General features: G+C 37.8%; 2 protein-coding genes across 3 annotated transcripts; both read left to right on the forward strand.

The window, feature by feature from the left end:
• The first annotated feature begins 1,992 nt into the window (after positions 1-1,992).
• mtmr9 (myotubularin related protein 9) lies at positions 1,993-12,190 on the forward strand. The gene is made up of 11 exons (XM_051408910.1): positions 1,993-2,107; positions 2,465-2,654; positions 3,757-3,865; positions 3,994-4,119; positions 4,218-4,391; positions 4,506-4,723; positions 4,910-5,071; positions 5,268-5,409; positions 5,710-5,930; positions 6,071-6,222; positions 9,225-12,190. The coding sequence occupies exons 2-11, from the start codon at positions 2,473-2,475 to the stop codon at positions 9,386-9,388; spliced, it is 1,650 nt and encodes a 549-aa protein (XP_051264870.1). The 5' UTR covers positions 1,993-2,107; positions 2,465-2,472; the 3' UTR covers positions 9,389-12,190.
• A 2,231-nt stretch (positions 12,191-14,421) lies between these two features.
• On the forward strand, positions 14,422-23,041 carry tdh (L-threonine dehydrogenase). 2 transcript variants are annotated; one of them, XM_051408924.1, is made up of 9 exons: positions 14,422-14,590; positions 18,939-19,133; positions 19,438-19,480; positions 19,576-19,646; positions 20,327-20,476; positions 20,594-20,766; positions 20,897-20,987; positions 21,342-21,611; positions 22,012-23,041. In XM_051408924.1, the coding sequence occupies exons 2-9, from the start codon at positions 18,947-18,949 to the stop codon at positions 22,149-22,151; spliced, it is 1,125 nt and encodes a 374-aa protein (XP_051264884.1). In that variant the 5' UTR covers positions 14,422-14,590; positions 18,939-18,946; the 3' UTR covers positions 22,152-23,041. The 2 variants fall into 2 exon arrangements, with proteins under 2 accessions (XP_051264884.1, XP_051264885.1); XM_051408925.1 differs by lacking the exon at positions 14,422-14,590 and adding an exon at positions 15,559-15,641.
• The last annotated feature ends 724 nt before the right edge of the window (positions 23,042-23,765 follow it).

Consider the following 23,765-nt stretch of genomic DNA (forward strand, 5'->3'; position numbering starts at 1 on the left):
AATCAATCAGTCAATATCAATCTGTCTGCATCACCCGACTGCACCATTCTCAGGACAGATGTGTATCTGGATCACATGCCCATTACACCTGGTGGTTACTCATCATGATGCAACCATATCCATCAGATTTCAGTCTACCTCATACTACACACACACACACACACACACACACACACACACACACACACACACACACACACACAAACACACACACACACACAAAACAGCTGTAGATTTCGAGGTCTAGCTTAAAGCTTTTTGGCTGTAATAAATTGAGAAGACACTAGACTTAATCTATTCTATTCATCACTGTAGTCCCTTTGGTATCATGTATCATATCAACCCTATTACCTGAACGCACCACAGGGACATGTTAGACTTGAACGTAAGTAAGTAAAAGGCAGAAACGGCTAGAAGAGGGGGGCTCAAGCTAACACAGATGGTTACTGTCTTTGATGTTAGCAGCCCCAGAATCACTTTCTGAGACTGAAGGATGGAGGACACATGGAGCAGATGGACTAGTCTGTCTGGGGTAATGCATTTTAGATGTTAACTTAATCCTGGCGTCATTTGTTTGGAGAAGGAGAGTTGAAAAGTCTAAGGCAAGAGAGCCATGATCTGTCATTTTTCTAACTGACCTTAAATGCATCATCTGGCCTCTGCAGGAATGTAATTTTTATTTTATAATAGAGGTAACTCAAATGTTTACTGACTAATCTCTGCAAGTTTAATCAAAGTCTCTTAAATAAACCCAGTGGAACAACAATGAGGTGAGTTTTATGACCTTATAGTACCTGATGGAACAGCACATGTATGCTATGCATCAATATATAGATACTGTCAAAGGTATCAACTCACGACTTGCATTATGCAGTTTACCTCTGTGCCACCAGAGGGCACCAAATTGTTATCCATGACAAGACATTTTAAGTGATATTCTAGTCAGTTTTTGTTTGTAGTTCACACATTTAGTAGGAGGCAGTATTTGTCATATCATCTATGGACAGAATAATAGAATCTGGCCAAAACAATCACTGTAGTAATCACTAAAGAAATATGACCCCATAAGTCATTATATTCATAGACTGAAGCTTCATGTAAAATCTATTGTTGCTTTGACTTTATCTTTATTTTACAGTGTCAGTGTTTGGTTTGTTGTTTTAAAGGCTTAAATAAAGGTTTGAATGAATGAAAAAAGTAATTTACTATTGCTATGTTCGAATTATGAATAAATAAATTGGTCCCAATGCTCATGGGTTTCCCACATGTTGAAATTTTATTTTGTGCTGTTGAGAAGGGTGTGAAGCTGTAAAGCAACATGAGCCGTAAAAAAACACAAGCAAACAAACAAACACAATGCAGTATCCTTGCATCCTTATTTACCTAATCAGCATATCCTGTTGCATTTTCCTGCAGATCCTCAAGGAAGAAAGAATAAATTCCAAAACGTGAGGATAAATCTGTTTGGGTGAGTTGTAGCCATGCTGTCCCTAACTCCCCAGGATTATAGGAGATGTGTTGGAGAGATTACATATTTATGGGGCATGGAGGAAATGTGGAGCTTTTATTTTCGTAATGAATAAGTAAATAACACCTGTGTGGCTTTGTTAATCATCTGAATCTCCAGAGGGTTAATGTTTTAACACATAATCAGGGAAAACAATTTGCAACAATTTGTCTTTGGTAGACATTTCTTGTTTACTGCTGAGACCTATCCCTGTATTATAATTTAAAATGTTTGACTACGGCTCAGGATAAACTGTTTAAATGAGTTTGGCTTTCAGAGGAAAAGGGTTATGAGTGTTTCCAGACCTCAACCTCCTGAATGACCCTCTCTAGTTATGTTCTACTATATATTAAATGTTAAAGGGAAGAACCACCATCAATCACATAGAGCCACTTTAACTTAAGTACAATTACAAAATAACTGCATTGTGACCTGATCTGACTGTATCGTTAAGGTTCAAAACCAGTGGAAAGCCCAAGGCAACCGTTCCCCTTTTTTATGAAGTTTTTTTCTATTTCGCAAGTCCGTTGTATCCAGCCGGCGTGTTTTTGCGGACGTACCGGTCTCGTCAAACAACAAATTAAAAGAAAAGCCAACCAGGTAATTGTACGATAAATCATTTTAGCATCACTTAAAAACGTGGGTTTCTGTTGTGTACATTTACAGTGTGTATAATATTAATATGTTGCCTCAAATATAAACATGACGGACGAGCTCTACGACCTGTCACGATTAGCTTGCTAACGTTAGCCACTTCATTTCCTGAATCAAGCTAGCTTTAACCAGCTGACAGATTGTTTCAGTATTTACCAGCTCAATGTTTATTGACATCGACTTATACGATATGTTTCTTTTAAAAGCAGCTCAGCAGGGCTTTAGTTAGCTAACCAGTAAGTCATCGTGTCCATATGCACTGAAAAGCCCCACACCCACATCCTTTCTGTGTGTCTTCTGCAGGTCTGATAATGGAGTTTGCAGAATTGATAAAGACACCCAGGGTGGATGGGGTTGTCCTGCATCGGCCTTTCATGCCCACTGTGGAGGGGACCCTGTGTTTGACTGGCCATCACCTGATTCTCTCCTCCAGACAGGACAATACAGAGGAGCTGTGGCTGCTTCACTCAAACATTGACTCTATAGAAAAGAGGTATTGAGCTTCTTATTTTTTCTTTACTATTGTGGGGATTTTAAACCTTTTTACTGAATCGATTCGCTGGTAATGTCAGTGTCAAATTGTTGCTTCATTAGTTGCGGTTTAAAAAGACTGACACATGAAAAAGAGGAGAGGACATTGAGCAATGCATTTTTGCCTCGTTGCACTTCTTCATGAAACTAGAAAGATCAGCGGGACATGTATTTATGAATTTCATGAAATCATTTTGAGTAACAATGGAGAAAATGGAGTGAAAATAAAGTTTTGTGTTTGACTGTGGTTACATTTCACATTGCATGCCCCAGATTTGTTGGTTTTCACTGGCATTTTTTTTTTTTGACGGTTGTGGCAGGAAGTTCAAGTCTGACTGTGTGCTGTCACTGTGTGCTATCACTACAGTTTTTCCCACAGGTTGAGAACGTATTTTGTGTTGTTGAGAAAGGTGCGGAGCAGTAAAGCAGCATAGAGGATTAAATGTGGGCCGTAAACACATCGCAAGCAAACAAACAAACTAATGATTGCACGTGAATGCTCTATCCTGGTATCCTTATTTCTTAATCAGCACTTTCTGTTGCATTTTCCATGCAGACCATTGGAAAGGAAGAAAGAATAAATTCAAAAATAAAACCTGTAAGGAGGAATTGTAGCCATGTTGTCCCCTACTCTGCAGCCTAATAGGAGATACATGGGCAGATTACCAATTGTTTACCTTCGTGTATGCAGTGAGCATGGTCTGCATTACACTTTGGAACATTAGAACACATAAATGGGACTGTTTACACCACAGGTGTTCAAATCTATAAAAACACATTAGTGAGTTTGCTACAAGCAAGTCCACTTGATATTGAAGCTGTCATAAGATAAAGTAGACTTTACTGATTTACTGTGGAAATATCTATTCTCACCTGGGGACCCACTGGGGACCTGGGGACCCACTCTAGCTCTGAGGCCTGTGCCTCTAGTCAAATGAGTTTTCTCAGGGCTATTCTCGCTGCGAAACAACCTTGCCAGCATTGAGCATTTGTGTCTTTCCCATGACAGTAATTGTGCCTGCTGTGCTGTACAAGTTGAATAAAATCGTTAACTTCTCTTTCAGATTCGTGGGGTCTCTGGGAACCATTATAGTCAAATGCAAAGACCTGAGAGTGATCCAGCTCGACATCCCTGGCATGGAGGAGTGTCTTAACATTGCCAGCTCTATTGAGGTAGTTAACAAAAAAAAGAAGATTAATTTCACTGCAAAAGTTTTCAATGTTACAAGTTGCCATATTTTCACTGTACAATACAATTCTACAATTTGATTAACCAACACATATACTTTATTCCTCTCTAGGCTCTGTCTACGCTTGATTCAGTCTCCTTGATGTACCCTTTCTTCTACCGACCCATGTTTGAAGTCATAGAAGATGGCTGGAATTCATTTCTTCCGGAGGATGCCTTTAAAGATTTGGAGTCCATGGTATGAACATGATCAGTGACAAAAACATTCACACCTGACATTCGCTCAGCCGTCTGCTGAACACCCCTCTTTTAACCTGTTCCCATTCCTTTTATCAGACAGACGAGTGGAGACTGAGTGACGTCAACAAGGACTTCAGTGTGTGTCCATCGTACCCCCCTCTAGTGGCAGTGCCCAAAGATATTGACGATGACACACTGAGGAAAGCAGCGACCTTCCGCCACAGTGGCCGTTTTCCAGTACTTAGTTACTACCACAAGAAGAATGGCATGGTAAGCACCTGGGAAATGGAGTTCATATGATTCCGTTTCAAAATGTTCTTTGTGTATTTAAACTTGTCCGTCTAATGGTCGATTGTATCATAATAAAACACCATCCACTTTCAGGTGATGATGCGATCAGGGCAGCCTCTGACAGGCACCAACGGGCGCCGGTGTAAGGAAGACGAGAAGCTGATCAATGCCACCCTGCGGCCAGGCAAACGGGGCTACATCATTGACACACGCACTATCAATGTTGCACAGCAGGCCAAAGCTCGAGGTGGAGGATTTGAGTCTGAGGCTAACTACCCCCAGTGGAGGAGGATCCACAAGGCACTCGAAAGGTACGAGCACTGTGTTTTTCTTATGTTCTTTTTCTTAACATGAATAGTGTTAAATCTCTTTGGTTAGAAAGTGATACTGATACCATGCGTCAAAAATTTGTTTTTCAATGTGTAATCGTATTGTGGAAATGTATATACAATATATATGATATATTCAGACATTTCTTTTGATGTTGTCATTTCCAGGTCCAATGTCCTCCAGGAGAGCCTGATAAAGCTGGTAGAGGCGTGTAACGACCAGTCACACAGTATGGACCGCTGGTTAAGCAAACTAGAGGCTTCCAGCTGGCAGACTCATGTCAAAGAGATCCTCACCACTGCCTGCCTGGCTGCCCAGTGTATCGACAGGTCAGGGAACGAAGTTTGCTTGTTAGAATAATCCTGGACCAGTAAATACTAAGCTGTACAATATAGGCAATACCTTCACCTTTCATCTGCTCTGTACACACTGAGTTGATAAAATCATAGTTTTCTGTATTAAATCAGACAGTAGAGAAGTATGTGACACTCTGTAACAAACTGTAATCATGTGTGTTCATGTCAGGGAGGGAGCGTCAGTGCTGGTTCACGGTACAGAGGGGACAGATTCCACCCTGCAGGTCACATCCTTGGCTCAGATCATCCTTGATCCAGCCTGCAGGACCATTAGAGGCTTCCAGGGTCTGGTGGAGCGGGAGTGGCTCCAGGTGAGCTTACCTGACTTTTCAAGCACAGACCAGATCTTTTTCACCTTATTGATCAAATAAATAACTGAGAATGATCTTGTTTTAAAAGCTTCGCATTTTGTTTTTAATTATAGTTTGGTATTTAAATTTAAAGCACAAATTACGTTAAAGAGACATATATCACCTCACATAATCTGAAGTTCATAAACTTTTCCATAAAGGAATACTAATTCTGTCCAGCAAGCATTTTAGTGTCATAATGGATGTATTCTTTGCATTTCTCCTCATGACCCCTCTCACATCTGTGATCTTCTATCCCAGGCGGGTCACCCGTTCCAGCAACGCTGCGCCCAGTCGGCCTACTCCAACAGCAAGCCTCGCCAAGAGTCTCCTGTCTTCCTACTCTTCTTGGACTGTGTGTGGCAGATCCTTCGCCAGTTTCCGTGCTCCTTTGAATTCAGCGAGAGCTTCCTGGTTCTGCTCTTTGAACATGCCTATGCTTCTCAGTTCGGCACCTTCTTGGGCAACAGTACAGCTGAGAGGTAAGTTTGTGGAGGTTGGCCTACCAGCTTATGTTAGCCATCTGATTAATGATTTTGTTTAACATTGGTGCATTTAGCATTGTGCAAACAATTTGACTTTCCTTCACATTCTTAAGCTATAGGCAACTTCTGTTCCACAGAACTAGACTCTCTCTGCCTGAGAAGACTGTATCCCTGTGGTCATGGGTGAATCGGCCCCAAGAATTGGAGCGTCTGACCAACCCGCTCTATGAGGCCAACAGTCTCGTGATCTGGCCCTCCGTGGCCCCCCAGAGTCTGCTGCTGTGGGAAGGTAAGACACAATCAGTTGGTAACTATAATTATATATAGAGAGCCTAGAAGGTCATTCTATTTAAGAGAAGGCAATAGTCATTTTACAGTTGTAACACACTGCAAGAAACAACTGTCTCAACGTTAAATATAATTAATTAAAGCAGCAACAGTGGGTCTGTGTAAACACACTAAAGCAGGTTTGAGATAAACTAATATGCCTTTGTTTGAACAGTTGATGGAAGAGCCTTAGAGTTACTCTGCTTACCATAAAACTGTTCAACTGCTCAGTGTCACACTAAGATGTACATTGTCTAAATTAAATTTCCAGGGCGCAAAACTTTAATATTTTGTCACTTTTGCATGGAAACTATCCATTTGAGGAATGTGTTAATCATTCTATCCTTTCAAAATACTTGTGTACATACACAATACTGCACATTTGACTAGTTTAAATGGTGAATATACGCCAAAGCAGACTGGGAGTAGGCTACACCACTGATAGCAATCCTGATATTCTCGTTTGATACAGAAAGCCTACTTCTGTGTGCATCAACCAATAGCACTGCCTGCTGTGTACATGATGTTGTGGGTTGTACTGAAACCAAGTCTGGTTTATCACAAACCTAAAGGAGATGTTAGCAATATGTGGGAAATATGTTGTCATAGCCACAGGTATGCTACCATAGCATTAGTCATTCGTGATCTATGATTTTTTTGCTCAGCCCCTTTGAAATGTAACCAGAAGGGGGCGCCATTGATTCCACCATTTGCACTACTGATAAACTGAGAGACCCTGTGAGCCACTAGTAAATTATGTGATTTAAATATTTGGCCCCCATATACATTCACATACATAAATGGCTTTGTAACATAGTTCAGTAAATAATAAACAATCTAAATACTTTTTATTGTAATAATATCATTATTAATAGATGTATTTTAACTGATATTTAAAGTACAAATATAACAAGATATAATAAAACAGTGAGCATATGTGTGTATATATATATATATATATATATGCATATCTAAGTAGTGAATGTCTTCCTTATGAACCATAAAGAGGCCAAACTCTGTATGTCGCCATTTAGCTTTTTTTCCCCCTCATTTGGCTTTCAGCACCTTTCACATTATCAGCATTTTTCACATTGCTTCCCGGGCATCTCAAATGATGTGTTTGCCTTACATGTTTGTCTTATTATAGGTTGCACAGAACGTATCCTCCTCCCTGACACCTGAGCCAGTGACGGTTTACTATTAGTTATCAGTTTGCAGTCACATGCACACTATTCTTAGTCCTGTGGCACGCTTTCATTCTTTTAATTCTTCCATCCTGTTCCTTTGAAATGAACTATGTTACATTTCAAAGGACCAAATGGTGGAAAACTAATTGAGCAGCGATACATTGATGGTTCCATAATGCTTAAGAGAATTTGTGTGGGTGAAGTGAGCGAGAAAGAGCATACTGCTTTTCTTTTTTCTCAGCAGCCTCTCAGCTACAGGGTGAGACTGAGATTGTATCAGCCGCTGCCTTTTCTAAGCAGAGATAGTCAGTTTTGTCGTTTAAGAAGAACTGAGTTAATATTTCTATAATTTTGGGCTCAGTGACACCAAAAACGTTCCAGTGGAATCTATGCTTGAACGTGCTAGATGTTGCATCAGCTCATTCATAAAGAAAAGCCTAGGGGTGGGGTCATCAGGTTCAGGCGATCCTGTGTGAGAGGCCCTATTTTCCTGCCTAAAGTCTAAAAAGCCACACCCTCATTTTGAACTGCTACTGTATGTATGAGAACTACTGAAGTATGTGAAATGCAACAAAGAACCTGCTTTCACAACCCCTTCATAGAAAATTACAAGCACTCCTGGGCCAACTTAAAAGACCCCATAGAAGTGCATATCTGTACATTTCTGAGGGCACACTTGCTTCAACTAGGCAGATGACTTCAAAGGGAATATAGGAGATAAATACGACTACAAATGTGTGACACGAGTTGCTGTGTTTGCATTTGTTTAGATTTGGAGTTGAGTTTTTTTTAGTAAAAATGCAGAGCAGTGTCGTAAAGACTCATAGCTCTGTTTTCTATTGCCTAGTATTTACTGTGTAATCCAGAGACAAAGATGCTTAAATCCTTTCAGTAATGTATTTTTATAATATTTATGTGCCATCCAGGAAAGGAATTTGCTCCTACTAAGCTAGAACACTGTAATCCTCCAGCTACTTTAGAGGCACACGTTTTTTTTTCTAGGTTTATTACTTCTGTGAGTTTGAAGGCGTTTTCCTATTGACTAGTGAGTTATGCCTTTCTTACTGTCATTATGATGGACGAGTCACCTCCTTATTGTGTTGTACATTCCAGTCATGCAACACATCTCTGTGGTCACATTTTCCAGTGTATCAGTGCCTCAGCTGCTCTGTCAAAGTCCCCCACCCACCATCATAGAGAAAGTGCAGAAGAGGAAGGTTTTGCAGTTCTTTTTAAAACTAGTCAGATCTGATTGTGAAACCTCAGTAACCCTTATGTGTATCTATTAATCTCAATGTTTCTACATAAAACTATTTATGTTGATCCAGTTTATCCCATGTCTTCTGATTTATTCTTGCATTTTTGCATAAATTGGACAGTCAACAATAACAAAGTTTGTTTTATTTACAGTTTCATATTCTTTAACAACCCTTTGTGTATTATAAAAAAGATAGATATCCTGGTTGCGGTTTTTTAGCCAGCCTGTTGAATAGCACATTTGGTGCAGATGGGCATGGTTCCAAGATGATGAATCCTACTGACTTTGGAGATCTTTTGACACACACACACACACACACACACACATATGATGGTAAACATGGTAAACAAATGATTATGATCATTATGATCAAAGCACTGCTGTGGCTAAGCAACACAGAGACTCTTGCAGGGTTGTAGACTCTAATTTAGAGTTAGAGAATAAGAGAAACCACTTCCTTGTAATAGGTTTTGATCTCCACAGATTACTTACTGTTCTTCACCCCTTTTTCAATTACAGGAGTGTTCCTTCGCTGGAACCGCTCCTCGAGGTGTTTGGACGAAGCCTACGAGGAAATGGTACACATAATTGAATACAACAAGGAGCTTCAGAACAAAGTAAACAGCCTGCGCAGACAGCTGGCCCAGCTGGAAACTGAAGATCCTCTGCTGCAGACACCATAGTGTGTGAGAGAGAGTGAGAGAGAGTGAGAGAGAGTGATAGAGAGCGAGAGAGAGTGATAGAGAGCGAGCGAGAGAGAGAGAGCGCTGCAAAGGGAAGCGAGATGGAAGAAATAGGTAGAAAATGTGAAAATATGATCATTGTCAGCCCTGTTTTAGGCTTAGGTTAGGTTTAAATGTTTTTCAGATGTTTGAGAATATCCAAACAATTATAATTTTGGATTTAGTACATGATTGTTGTTACATTCTGGTGTCCTGCACAGAAAGATGCAATGGAAATTCCCATAGCAGAAATGAACTTCAAAATCAACCTTTCTTCAATTTTGCATTCATGCACAGTTTACATATCAGAAAGGACTGAACGAGTGCCCTGACACTTACATACAGAGAGAAACATAAAATTGTATCTCATTTTACATTTCACATTCAAACTAAGCCGGATTCAGAGTACTATTTCTCAGAGTGCTGCTAATATAAGCCAAACACTCATCATCTCATAGTCCTCTAATGTAGAGCTGACATGATTAATTGATTAATAAATTCGCAGACAGTCAAAATGTTTTGGCAGTATTTAGATAATCGATTAAGCATTTCAATTATTTTTACAAGCAAAAATGCCAGACATGCGCTGTTTCCAGATTCTAGAATGTGAGAATTTGCTGCTTTTCTTTGTCATAAATCATTGTAAATTTGAAAATGTCAGCTTGAGACATTTTAATGGGATATTTTATTTTTTTTATTTTTTTTCATTTGCTGAACTGATTTATCAAGAAAAATAATCAACAGATTTAATAATACTGACAATAATTGTTAATTGCATCCCATTGCATCTTAATATTAATGTGCACGCAGACCTGTGTGTACAGAAAATCCTGTTCCGTTACTTAAATTATGCTTCGGCTTGTCAGCTTGATTTCACAGTTGCTTAGCCTTGTCGAACCCCCGCGTCTCACACTCGCTGACTCCCATTTACATACACAGATATCTAAAACTTCACTGAGCGAGTCCATTTCCTCCCAATGCGTGTTAATAGATTTCTCTGACTTTCTGGGCATTAATCTCGTTCAGGAGGGAATACTGGTCCTTCGGATGTTCCTTTACTTACAGGGTACACATTTGCACCAAACATCCTGCTGAATGTATATGCCACTGAAGCACTGCGGAGTAACTATGGAAACATATAGGGTGCTATAAGGCAGCATGTGACTTGGCTGCACGTTGAGATGATATAATAAGCGTAGGTAGGGTCAGCACCTACTGTACTGTACAATGAGAGGGGAGGCTTATTTAATAGAAAACCTGACCAAAATATCCAGATTGTTGAATGTTTATGAGATCAGTACTTGACATTCCAGTAAGTAGCATTGCCAGAGGTATTGAGAAAGACTTCTTTAACTCCAATGTTAAAATGTTAATGCGCATGATTTGGTTGTGTTTTTGTCACTATCTTTAATTAACTTTAATCAAACTTATTAAGTATAATAGTAAAGTAGTCAGTTATGTTTGAGCGTATGATGTAGAATAATGGTGGTACAGAGGGTCTTGTTGCCACAGTAATGGGGGTCATGTCGGTCGTATGATTATTATAAAGACTTTACAGAGTTAAACACGAAGAGTTTTGTCTGCTTAAAAACTGAACATATTATATTAATGTGAGATTATTGCTTTAAAGACCAAATTATATTTTGGTAGTTAAAGTTATATTTGTTGTGTTCAAGAACTTTTATTGAACAAAATGCATATCTGCTGTTTAAGTTTAAGATCCAGAACTAATGCACTTTGTATGAAAGGCATACACAATATCAGAAACGTACTCCTGTAATTCTTGTAATCAGCATCATTTTTGTTGTAAGTACTCACCAGCTGTTGCCATATTAGTCAATAAATGTCTTACTATTAAACATGAAAACATGCCATTAATCAGCTACTGTAAACTCAGACTATTAGACTTACTTCAGATGACACAGGCAGTGTCTCATAGGAGCATTCTCACTGACCCAGGACTCGTCATATTAAGACCAAAACCACAAAAAATGTTCTTCTTCTTTTAAACCTCCTTAAAGAGGCTGCTCAACACGTTAAAACAACTTCACCTAAATTCTCTTTGCTCATCTTTCAATGCTGTCCATGGTTGACGGCAGCTTCCATTGGCACAATATTACACTATAACACTATAATAAGAGAGCTTAATGCTGCACGTTAAATACAAACTGGCAGTTTTGGGGTTAAAATTATATCCAGTGTTCATCCTGGACCAAGTTTTGTTTGTTTTGCCAGTAAGAAAAGGCATTTTCTCTGCTTTCTCTTGTCATCTTCATACATTTACTCTATTTTGCTTCAAGAATTATGTAATGATCACACTAAACTGAATTCCAGCTACTACATTAAAGTGCTTTTATAAAAGGAAAGTTGCTTATAGCTGCACTATATACATATTTTTCTTTTGCCAAAAAAAGACACCTTACCTGCCGTTGCTTTGTGTGTGCATGAATGGAACAATTAGTTCAATCGAGGTAATGGTGTGCGAATGTCCTATGCTTGCATTATAAATAATAGTATCCTTAAATGATGGTTGCTTTGTCAAAGTCAACAAAACTCTAAAAGATTATCAGCACTGTGGACAAATACTGCTTTTGTATGTTGTACTCGTCAGTTTTGTGCAATGCCTTACTGCAAAATCCGAATTCAAAATAAACATTTCAGCTCTTTTATCACTGCTGATCAGATGTCTGTAAAATTATATTATTGTTCAGAAGATTGAATGTTTTTTTAAGTTTTCATGCCATTAAACATTATAGCACAAAGGATGTTTGATTTTGTAATTATTCATTCTCTATTTGTGTAACCAGGTTTTTTCCCCAGTCTTAACATTTCATACTAGTATATTACTAAACTTTAAAGCTGCACTAATTTATATTTTTATATATAAAATGAATCAGATAACTCTGAAAGGTGTAGCTGGTAGTGTTGAACCCACAGAGAATTATCCCCTCAGCTCGTTTTAGTGTCTTTCAGCTCATTGTTTTGGTTTTACAGCCTCCAACTTTCTTTAGCAGCCAATCAGCCATGCTAAAACGTTCATCATAGCAACCTTATGTGGTTATATATGTCAACGTTGTCATTCATCTGGCCTCAAGTGGCCAACAAAATCATTTATTCTGACTTTAAAGATATCGGGATTGGTGGTTTATACAAACAAAATACCTATTGGGGGCCATGGTCACGTTTCCACATACCCTGTCCCCATATGGCTCGTCCAAGGATTAGTTAACAGCAACCCAGCCACCTCACAAATGTTGCCATCCCTGTGACGAAAGGATCATCTGATGAGGTGACCTGGGAATAAATAGCCAGGACTCAGCTGCTTCATGGAGGCATGTGATGGCAGCCAGTGTTTACAGTGCTATCGTCCAGCCATCACTCTCCTTTCCATATTAATGTGGCCTTGCCTATGTCACTACTCTGATTTCCAGACTGACTTCCAGTGGAAAAAACTGGTTGGCGCAGTTCGCTGAACAGTTTTTGTCAGTGGTGCTTATGTTCTCAGCTGGGCTTACACAACTACACTAACACTGAAAGAAAGATTTAATCTAAAACTGTTTTACACAGTTATCAGATTACATTTTCCTCTCATGTTCCCTGGGAAAGAAGGTGTGGGGGGACTTGGGTTATATAAGTTCATCCACATAAGGCACAATATGTCTGATTTTTTAAAATGGATGCAATCTAATTTTTACGATAACCAGGTTTTGTGTGTCAGTTTACAGATGAACTTGTTTTTAAGCAAATAATGACAGGCATGGGGGTGTGCACCCGTCCACCACTCACGTTTCAGCACCAATCTTTATGTCCACCCTTTTGCTCGCTCCCCTCAGAGATATCGTCATCATCACCCTCTTTGGCCCTCCCTATCTACCGCAAACAGACCTCAAAGTCAAACAGAGGGTGCGTGCATATTCACATCTTCTCTAGATAAACATGAATGAATTCTGTTACATTCAAATCAAATGCTGTAGAGTTTCACCAATCCCTGCCAGGTCACAAAAACCTGCAACGATTTGGTTTTAAGTGCCCTTTAAAACAATATAATTTGCTCATCTTTAAAAGTGTTTGATTACAAGGACACATCAGGTTTATCCTTTGTTTTGCTTTATGTATAGTCCATCCACGTTAAAATTACTCATTGACTTGTCACAGTATTTGTATAGACTCATGAGGTCAATTGGCCCCACTTGTTGACAATGTTGTTACATTGGCCAAATGTTCAAACCCAGAAAAACTTTGTTTTGAATTCAAAATCCCAAAGTTTCCAGAGACAACAAGTATGTCAGGCTTTAGTGGGAGCATGTATACAAGGATGCTTAAGATGAGAATAAAATATTTCTATATGATGAAATGGATCAGCCAGAAAAACATGGAGTCATAGGTTTGACGTGTAAACATCTTACAGCTTTAAGATGCACAGTTTGGAACAAGATGATTTTTTCCAACCTTAAAGTTAGTTAAGTGGAAAAGGACAATACTGTATGTTAAGGAAACTAGTAATATAGATGATAATAAACTATATATTTAAGTGTATTTCAGGTTTAGACGGTTACTTTAACCAAACATGCAATTTAAAATCTAAAATAAAAGTAAATCTGGGCTTTGGTAAATTGTGATGTGCACTTCTTTGCTATTTTCTTACATTTAATTCTAACATATGATCATAACCGAAAATTGAATTGGCAGATGAATCTAATATAGTCAGCCATATTGCAGTTAGATGATCCCCTTGTTCTGCTACATAAACCATAAAGTTCCATCACTCCACACGCAGTATCAATCGCAGGAATAAGGAATCATTTTTTTCGGAGCCAATCCGTACTCGTGGCCCTCGGAGCTGGACCGGCAGTGAATGGACCGCATTAACGGGATTTGGCGGCGGGGGCGCTGGGTGTCGGCGAAGCGCTGTGGGAGTGGTCTGCGAGGGAGGACCGCACCTCCGAGGCTCGACCAATGCGAGAGAAAGCCGGCTTCCTCTCAAACCAGATGGCCGCTGATATATAGCATGAAGACGCAGCTGATGCAACACTGGACCGAGATAACACAGACATCGCGCCGGAGCACTGTAGCCTACAGGATCAGCTCAGAGAGGAAGCAGCGTCTCATTCTCATAAAGCGAGTCAGGCAGGAGTTCGCTGCTTATATCCTGTACATTAACCGGTGAGTCCACTGCTTCCTGCATTTGTCCGCCCATGTGGAGAGACTAAATGTGTTTTAAAATGAATGTTTTAATTTGATTTATCAATATGTGTAATGCTGTTGGTTTATTTCATTTGCCTGCTTCGACCATGTGCTTCTTTTATTCATTTTAGAAAGAGTTTTATATATATATGTTTAACTAATATTTCACAGTTTGTGTGATCATGTGGAGCTGCCTGTCTAGCCAATTGAGACCTCCTATTATTTTTTTTGTTGGCCCAAGCAACCAAACAGTCCTTAATTATATCAGACATCAGGTTGCCAGCTAACAGTGACGGGTTGAGCTCAGGCAGTGTGCCATGACAGCTTCACTCATGCGCACTGGCCTGGTTTCATTTGTCTGGCTTCTCAGAGACCCCCATTCTTTAAAAAAAAAAAAAAAACAGTGTATAGGCCTATCTAAAATAATATGCTGGTTGTTCCTCAGACTGTTCTCCATCACTTTAGTCCACGTGGACAGCATCCACACTAAATGGGGCTCAGCAGCCTTCTATCATTAACTACAGACATTACCTAGACCCAACGTGGCGCGCCGCTTCAGGTCCAAAAGGAGGGACTGCTCTGAGCACCCACCCTGTTACACAACTGGCTTACATGATGATGTTGGCACAACAGTGAGCAGCACATGTCAGGGTGGCAAAAAGGGTCAGGAAAGGAGCCAGGAGCGGCTTTTTTTGCGCAAAATGATCTACAACATTAACTTTTACTGTTGCTACTATATATGATCTGCCCAATAACCATAATACTAATCATAAAGGTCTTGTATTATATGATATAGTCTCCACATGAGATTTCCTCCCAATAAGGTGTTAGAGATGAAAGGTCCCTTATTCCTAAAACGTTCCAAAAATATTTCCAAATCCTGTCCCGGTGATTGTGGACCTGATCTTGGCACTGTTTTCGTCTGCTACTGTACGCCCTCTCTCTCTGATTGGCTCTCGTTGAAGGCAGGGCAGTATAAATACTCAAGTTACTTTCTTCCTTCCTTTTTTGGAAGCTCGCAGCTCCCTCGGTAAGTTCACCTTTTAAAATGACGCGTTGCGCAAAAAGTGGAGGCGGCTCAGGGATGGAATAAGTTCAGAAATGTCGGGCAGACTCGGGGCCGCTTTTCGTTAAATTAAACCCACTTATCCTCTTTTAAAATACAGGACACAATTGACAGCTGCTTTCTGTGTTCTCACTTAATGTTTTAATGTGTTCTGTAGCCGTGCGCGCTTCTAAAACTGCAATGCATGTTGGATTATTTATCCACAGTAAAGTCCCATTTTAAAGTTTTGTAAAAGTGTAAAAAGAGGTAGTTGATAAAATGTTTGGTGTTGCTATGCGCTCTGGCGCTCCTTTGCGCCTCTTTGGAGACAATAGCCTATCATTTGCATTTGAGTGTAGTCTACGTGTCTTCCCCTGCTGGTGTATTCTCTGCATCTCGGACCGTTTTTCTTTGTTCTGTAGATGTGTTGGGGGTCTCAGCATTTTGCCGCAGATACATTTGAAAGCGGTCAAGAGAAAAGCCATTTTTTTTTTTTTTTTTTTTTTTTTTTTTTTTTTTTTTTTTTTTTTTTTTTTTTTTTTTTTTTTTTTTTTTTTTTTTTTTTTTTTTTTTTTTTTTTTTTTTTTTTTTTTTTTTTTTTTTTTTTTTTTTTTTTTTTTTTTTTTTTTTTTTTTTTTTTTTTTTTTTTTTTTTTTTTTTTTTTTTTTTTTTTTTTTTTTTTTTTTTTTTTTTTTTTTTTTTTTTTTTTTTTTTTTTTTTTTTTTTTTTTTTTTTTTTTTTTTTTTTTTTTTTTTTTTTTTTTTTTTTTTTTTTTTTTTTTTTTTTTTTTTTTTTTTTTTTTTTTTTTTTTTTCACCTACCTTTTTTTTATTTTTTTTTTTTTTTTTTTTTTTTTTTTTTTTTTTAAATTTAATTTTTTTTTTTTTTTTCTATGTGATATTTTACTATTTTTGATTTTTGTAAAATAATTTCTCATATTTCTTGTGAAACACAATAAAAACACACAACCAATATCAAGCATTTTACTTAGCAATTGGAGAAATAACTATAAAACCTTATTTTTACCTCCAAGTGCACACTTACCATATTTGAGCTACTTAAAATAATATTCTCAATATTCATGGCTAGATGGTTACTGACTACACATCTAAGACTACACACACATCAATATCAACATTTTTACTGTAGCAATTTGGAGAAATTCAACTATAAAAGTCCTTATTTTTACCTCCAAGTGGCACACTTTACCATATTTGAGCTACTGTAAAATAATACTGCTAATATTTCATGGCTATGATGGTTACTGACTACACATCTAACTACACACACACTCAATATCAAGCACTTTTACTGCAGCAATTTGGAGACATTCAACAATAAAGGTCTTATTTTACCTCCAAGTACATTTCACCATATTTGACTACTGTAAAATAATATTGCTCAATATTTCATGGCTAAGGATGGTATATCTGACTTCAACTAACACTACACACATACTAATATCAAGCACTTTACTGTAGCAATTGGAGAAATCAACAAAAACTTATTACAAGTCATTACCATATTGATACTTAAAAAATATTGCTCAATATTCATAAGTTAACTCACACAAAACACACACACACTCAATATCAACTTTTTACTGACAATTTGGAAAATAAAACAAAGTCCATATTTGTACCTCCAAGTGGCACATTTCACCTATTTGAACTACTGTAAAATAATATTGCTCAATATTTCATGGCTAATGTATACTACTCTACACATAACACAACAATACTCAATATCAACACTTACTCAGCAATTGAAAATAAAACAAACCATATTTACCAAGCATATACCACAAACTTAAAATAATATTAAATTTCATGGCTAGGATGTGTACTTAACTACACACAAGACTACACACACACTCAATATCAACACTTACTCAGCAATTGAAAATAACAAAATTCTTATTTTACTCAAAGTGCACATTTACCATATTACTACTTAAAATAATATTTTAATATTTATGGCTATGATTTACACTACACACAAGACTACACACACACTAATATAAGCACTTTACTACCAATTAAATAAACAAAATCATATTTACCAACAAACACTTAAAAAACAAAACAGCCACATTAAACAAACACAAATATAACATTACACAATAAAATCAACAATAAATTATTTATTTTTTTTTTTTTTTTTTTTTTTTTTTTTTTTTTTTTTTTTTTTTTTTTTTTTTTTTTTTTTTTTTTTTTTTTTTTTTTTTTTTTTTTTTTTTTTTTTTTTTTTTTTTTTTTTTTTTTTTTTTTTTTTTTTTTTTTTTTTTTTTTTTTTTTTTTTTTTTTTTTTTTTTTTTTTTTTTTTTTTTTTTTTTTTTTTTTTTTTTTTTTTTTTTTTTTTTTTTTTTTTTTTTTTTTTTTTTTTTTTTTTTTTTTTTTTTTTTTTTTTTTTTTTTTTTTTTTTTTTTTTTTTTTTTTTTTTTTTTTTTTTTTTTTTTTTTTTTTTTTTTTTTTTTTTTTTTTTTTTTTTTTTTTTTTTTTTTTTTTTTTTTTTTTTTTTTTTTTTTTTTTTTTTTTTTTTTTTTTTTTTTTTTTTTTTTTTTTTTTTTTTTTTTTTTTTTTTTTTTTTTTTTTTTTTTTTTTTTTTTTTTTTTTTTTTTTTTTTTTTTTTTTTTTTTTTTTTTTTTTTTTTTTTTTTTTTTTTTTTTTTTTTTTTTTTTTTTTTTTTTTTTTTTTTTTTTATATTTTTTTTTTTTTTTTTTTTTTTTTTTTTTTTTTTTTTTTTTTTTTTTTTTTTTTTTTTTTTTTTATTTTTTTTTTTTTTTTTTTTTTTTTTTTTTTTATATTATATTTTTTTTTTTTTTTTTTTTTTTTTTTATATTTTTTTTTTTTTTTTTTTTTTTTTTTTTTTTTTTTATTTTTTTTTTTTTTTTTTTATTTTTTTTTATTTTATTTTTTTTTTTTTTTTTTTTCAATTTTTCGTTTTCGTCATTTGAAAGAGTTGTGAATTGAAGCGCTTCCCCCGCAGTTGCCGGTTTTTGCGTCGAGCTCTCTGTCTGCCTCATGGCGCCTGAGTTCTGGAGAGGAGCCCAAATCTCTTGACACAGAACTTCATGCTTTGGCCCCGAAAAATTTTATTAACAGAGGCCACCAGATGATGGCAGTCAAATATATTCTATGTCACAGCCTAAAATAAGCAGAATTTTCATGCTTAAAAAAAGGAAAAATACCTCTTGTCACACTTGATCTTGCTGATGTCTGTGGAATTTGACCACCCAAATGTCACCCAAAAGCGTAAACACATTATTTTTTTTCCTCCACAGGTATCAGCATGCCTGTTATCAGAACCCTCAGCAAGGTGGCCAAGCAGGCCCTACTCAGCACCCCGGGGTGCGGCTGCCAGCCCCTGACGGTGGCTGTGCGCAACATCAGCTTCTCCCCTCGGCAGGTGACGTCTGACGCCAGCTTCCACTCTGTGTCCTTCTCAGAAACGGACCACCCCAAGGTGCTCATTACAGGTACGCAGCAGAGTCCCTTTTATCAGGCACTGTAGTTGAGATGAGGATTATGAATATAAGTTGTGAGCTGATACAGAATGTGCTCTGCAGGGATTCAAGAGCAGCAGGATTTCTAACAAGTTTTGCAATAATAACAGTTAAAAACAAAGTGTGGGTGGTAAACGCTGACCTCTTTCTTATGGCCTGCTCTCCTTTACTCAAGTCTCCATGGAAACTGGGACTGATGATTATTACCTGCTGTTTTAATGTATGCAGTGTCCCTCTGATGACACCCAGTGTTTTTGTCTCTCTCCCTGTAATGCAGGAGGCCTGGGTCAGCTCGGGGTGGGGCTCGCCAAACTCCTACGGTAAGATTTTTAAAGCGTCTGTGCACAATATTACACATCGTTTATGGAGTCTGGGGCTTTTTCAAGTGGTATAACATTTGCTTCCTGCTTTACAGGAAGAGGTTTGGCAAGAACAACGTCATCTTGTCTGACATCAGGAAACCTCCGAGCAATGTTTTCCACAGTGGTAAGTAAATACATATACTGTACTGAGACAACTTCGTACGGTGTTTGGTTTTTACTTTCAGGAGAGGCTTGCAGGAGTGGGGGTATTATGTTACATTCATTTGGCAAATGTTTTTGTCCAAAGTGTGTTCAGCCTCAAGGAGCAAGAGCTAGCTGTCATCACAGTGCCATCTCTTCAGTGTGTAGACAGTCTTAGCACATGGTCCAGTTTGTCCTGGAGTGTAGCTATGACATACCCAGAAAATTCAGGCATTTGGCAATGACGGTTGTTAATGTGTTACAAATGTTCGCTTTAATGTCAAATAACAGTACAACAGCGTTGGCAAATAAATCTTATTGACTTTCATTCATTTGCGCTCATGAGGAAGTCATGTTTTCCTGAAATGCTGTTGATAAATTACTCCAAAATCAATATGGTGACACACGGGGAATTGTGCTGTAATGAGCTGTCTAAAGATGTAATGAATGTAGCAGTAAACAGCTTTGAGTTGTAAACTAAATTGAACAGGCCTTTTTAATATGAGGAATTGCTTTTAAGAAAGTCTGTTACAAGCTAGGTATTGGCCCTGAAACACAAGCAGAGTCACTGCAGACGAACAAGAAAAAATACAATCAATTCTGAATAAGCACTTTATACAACAGTTGATTCATAAAATCTTCAATCATCTCTGTCACCCTCAGGCCCCTTCATCTACTCAGACATCCTGGACTACAAGAACCTGCGGGAAATTGTGGTGAACAACCGCATCACATGGCTGGTTCACTACAGCGCCCTCCTCAGTGCTGTTGGAGAGGCGAACGTGGCCCTGGCACGCTCTGTTAACATCACCGGTAAGCAGTTTTAATGACTTGCTCATTTCTCATCGTATCGGCTCTAAAGATACTTTGGTCTTACAAAAGGTGATATGTCGTGTCCTCATGGTTGTGTTTCTTTGTCTGTTTCTTTAGGTCTTCACAACATCTTGGACATTGCAGCAGAGCACGGCTTGCGTCTGTTTGTCCCCAGCACCATCGGCGCCTTCGGTCCCACTTCTCCCCGCAACCCTACGCCAGATCTCTGTGTGCAGAGACCTCGTACCATCTATGGTGTCTCCAAAGTCCACGCTGAGCTGATGGGAGAGGTTAGAGCTCAGATTTCTTTTATCACTCTAAAACACTCCTCTGGATGCACAATTGAACATTTTCTGATTTCTGAAATTGTTTTTAATGTAACATGTTGGCAATAACTGCTTCCTCTCTGTTCTTCGGCAGTACTACCACCACCGCTACGGCCTTGACTTCCGCTGTCTCCGCTACCCAGGAATCATCTCTGCTGACTCTATGCCAGGGGGTGGCACAACAGGTGAGAGAGATGAAGCTCAGACCATATACAAGGTTTCAATTTTAATGGACATCTATTCCTGTAGCGTTCCTGTCATGTCACAAGTTAGTTATGTAACTGACTTATTCCAGAGTGCTGCTGTGACTTGTATTTTTAGGCCTTCAGATAACTTGATGCATCATCTCCATGTTTTCACTTGTCTGAACAGCTACCACAACCCCCCCCCCTCGCATTCCAAAAATCTGTAATCAGCTTGTTTTTTCATTACTGTAGTATCAGATTGTTGCGCTTTCTTTCTCTTTCTATAGTTGCTCGGAAAGGTTTGTTCCAGAATTTGTGTCTTCATAATTATATATTTTTTCTGCCTCTGACCAGACTATGCCGTCCAGATTTTCCACGACGCAATCAAAACTGGCAAGTTTGAGTGCAACTTGAAACCCGACACACGGCTGCCCATGATGTACATTGACGACTGCCTGCGTGCCACACTGGAGGTGATGGAGGCGCCAGCTGATACACTGAGCATGAGGACCTACAACATCAACGCCATGAGCTTTACCCCAGAGGAACTGGCCCAGGAACTCCAGAAGCAAATGTCAGAGCTGGAGGTCACGTATGAGGTTGACCATGTACGACAGGCCATTGGTGAGTCATCGTTTGATTTGTTAAAGCAGGAGTTTAAAAACCTGTTTACAACTGGTAAATACAGGACAATGCACATTGAATTTACCTTAATTGTTGCTTTAAAGACATCATTTGCTATCTGTGACATGCTAAAATGTAGTATAACACAAGCATGTGTAGGGAAAACTCAAAGTTAACAAAGTGACTCAGCAGCACTGTCAGTTACACAGCAGTATCTATTTAAAGTTAGGCTGTAGCATCAAAAACCTGAGCAGGAGTTCATTTTATTTCTCATGAATTGTACTTTTCAAGAGGAAGATTGTGAAGGTAAAAAGGTTATTAGCAAATAGAGTCTGTAGTTAAGGGAGGAAACTCTTATTTGATAACGGCTGTAAATCAAACCCTTTTGTTTGTTTTCCAGCTGACAGTTGGCCAATGAACTTTGATGACTCCAACGCAAGGAAGGATTGGGGCTGGAAGCACGATTACGATCTCCCAGAGCTCGTCCAGACGATGCTTAACTACTTCGGTGCAGACACGCTCATGGCTCGTGCCAACTGAGCAACATGGTCCGAGTATTCTTTGTACATAATGTAAAGACTGACCAAAGAGAATAGAGAAACATTGCCTGTACATAGTAGTTCTCTCACTTCTCTCTATAAAATCAGAAGGCCTCTGCTTGCCTGGCACAAATCTACAATGTCTTCAGGATGTAAAAGGTCAGCGTGGGCTAGACAATCCTCCTTGCTCCTGTCTATCTACCCCTGCTTTGCTCTCTTTCTCCTTTGAAACTGGGTGAAGAGCAGTCTGTCAGCAGAAGGTTGTCCGCATTATCAGGGATAACATTGTGGCCTGGAAATCCAAATCGGTCAGGGTTTAGTTTTCTGCAAAATTTCCAAGGATTGTCAAAAATCAGGTATCGAGGGCGTAAAAGCTCCTGGGGATGAAATCAAATGGGTGTACAAATACACAAGTTGTGTCCTTTTGATGCACTTTAGACAGATTTGTGTCTTAAAATTACTGACAAGTAAATGAGCCGAATCACCTGCAGGGGCGGTTTCTGATACAGTGCATCTGTATTTTGAGCATTGTGGAGTGATAATACTTAAGAATTGTTCTTCTGTTTATTCCACGTAACATTATTTATTCTGTCTGTTGATGTTAAATATGTGGGAGCTTCAAGTGAAAGCTTTTCTTAACACTTCTTGTTTCTAAGTGTTCCTGTCCACTTTTATGATGTTTTTTTTTTCATCAACTCTGTGGGAATTATTTTGCCACAAAAGCAAAATGTGACACTGTCTGCCACATTTATGTTCAGCCACATTTGGTGGTTTCTGTATTTTCAAAATTTTGTAAAAGAAATGCTGGAATTGGTTTCTATGTAGTCTTAGCAGGTTTTGTCTGTCCTTTCAATCGCAACAAGCTTTGACAATAAAACCCTTTTCCAAATACCCCTGCCTGTTTTGTGTTGCCATTTTCACACCTTCACAACATGAAGAGGAAATTTAATCTCTAACAAGCTCATCTTGATTCTTTTACATAAATAAACTGCAGGCGATGTTATCTCAGGGCAGTGGAGAGCGTCCTGACAAACATTTGGGTACAAAATGTCCTCGCAGTCTGTATAACGCATATCTCTGTCTGTCTTTACTAAAAGAGTTTTAGATCGGTTAACATTTAAATTCCCTTTTGGTTTAATACTGTTTTAAAAGGAGCCAAGCAGCCTTATTGGGTCGCGGGTTATGCAAGCTGTGGTGCATTACATGGATATCACTTACAGCATTACTGGCAATGTGTAACCCACAGCAGATATAAAATGAATCAGTGCGTGCATTTAGTGATCTTGAGCAACGGTTCTCAATTTGGGGGATGGGCCCACCTGGGAGCCATAGAGGCACTGTAAGAGGGGCATGGATTACCAGGGGGGAAATATGGAGTGAAACTGAGAAAGACGTTTGTTTATGGAGGGAAAATAAACACAGAGTTTACTGGTACTGACCATTATTGCACACTCCCTTTATTATTAGTTGCTTCCTCTATCATTGTTAATGATTAATAAAAACGTGTGAGGCTTGGGGGCCATGTTTTTGAGAATGTTTGAGAACCACTGCAGTGGAGTAAAGCTTTATTCATTTATTTTTACCTTTATTTTACCAGGATGTCCCATTGGGATCA

This window comes from Dicentrarchus labrax, unplaced genomic scaffold (genome assembly GCF_905237075.1).
Source record: "Dicentrarchus labrax unplaced genomic scaffold, dlabrax2021, whole genome shotgun sequence".
NCBI lineage: Eukaryota > Metazoa > Chordata > Actinopteri > Moronidae > Dicentrarchus > Dicentrarchus labrax.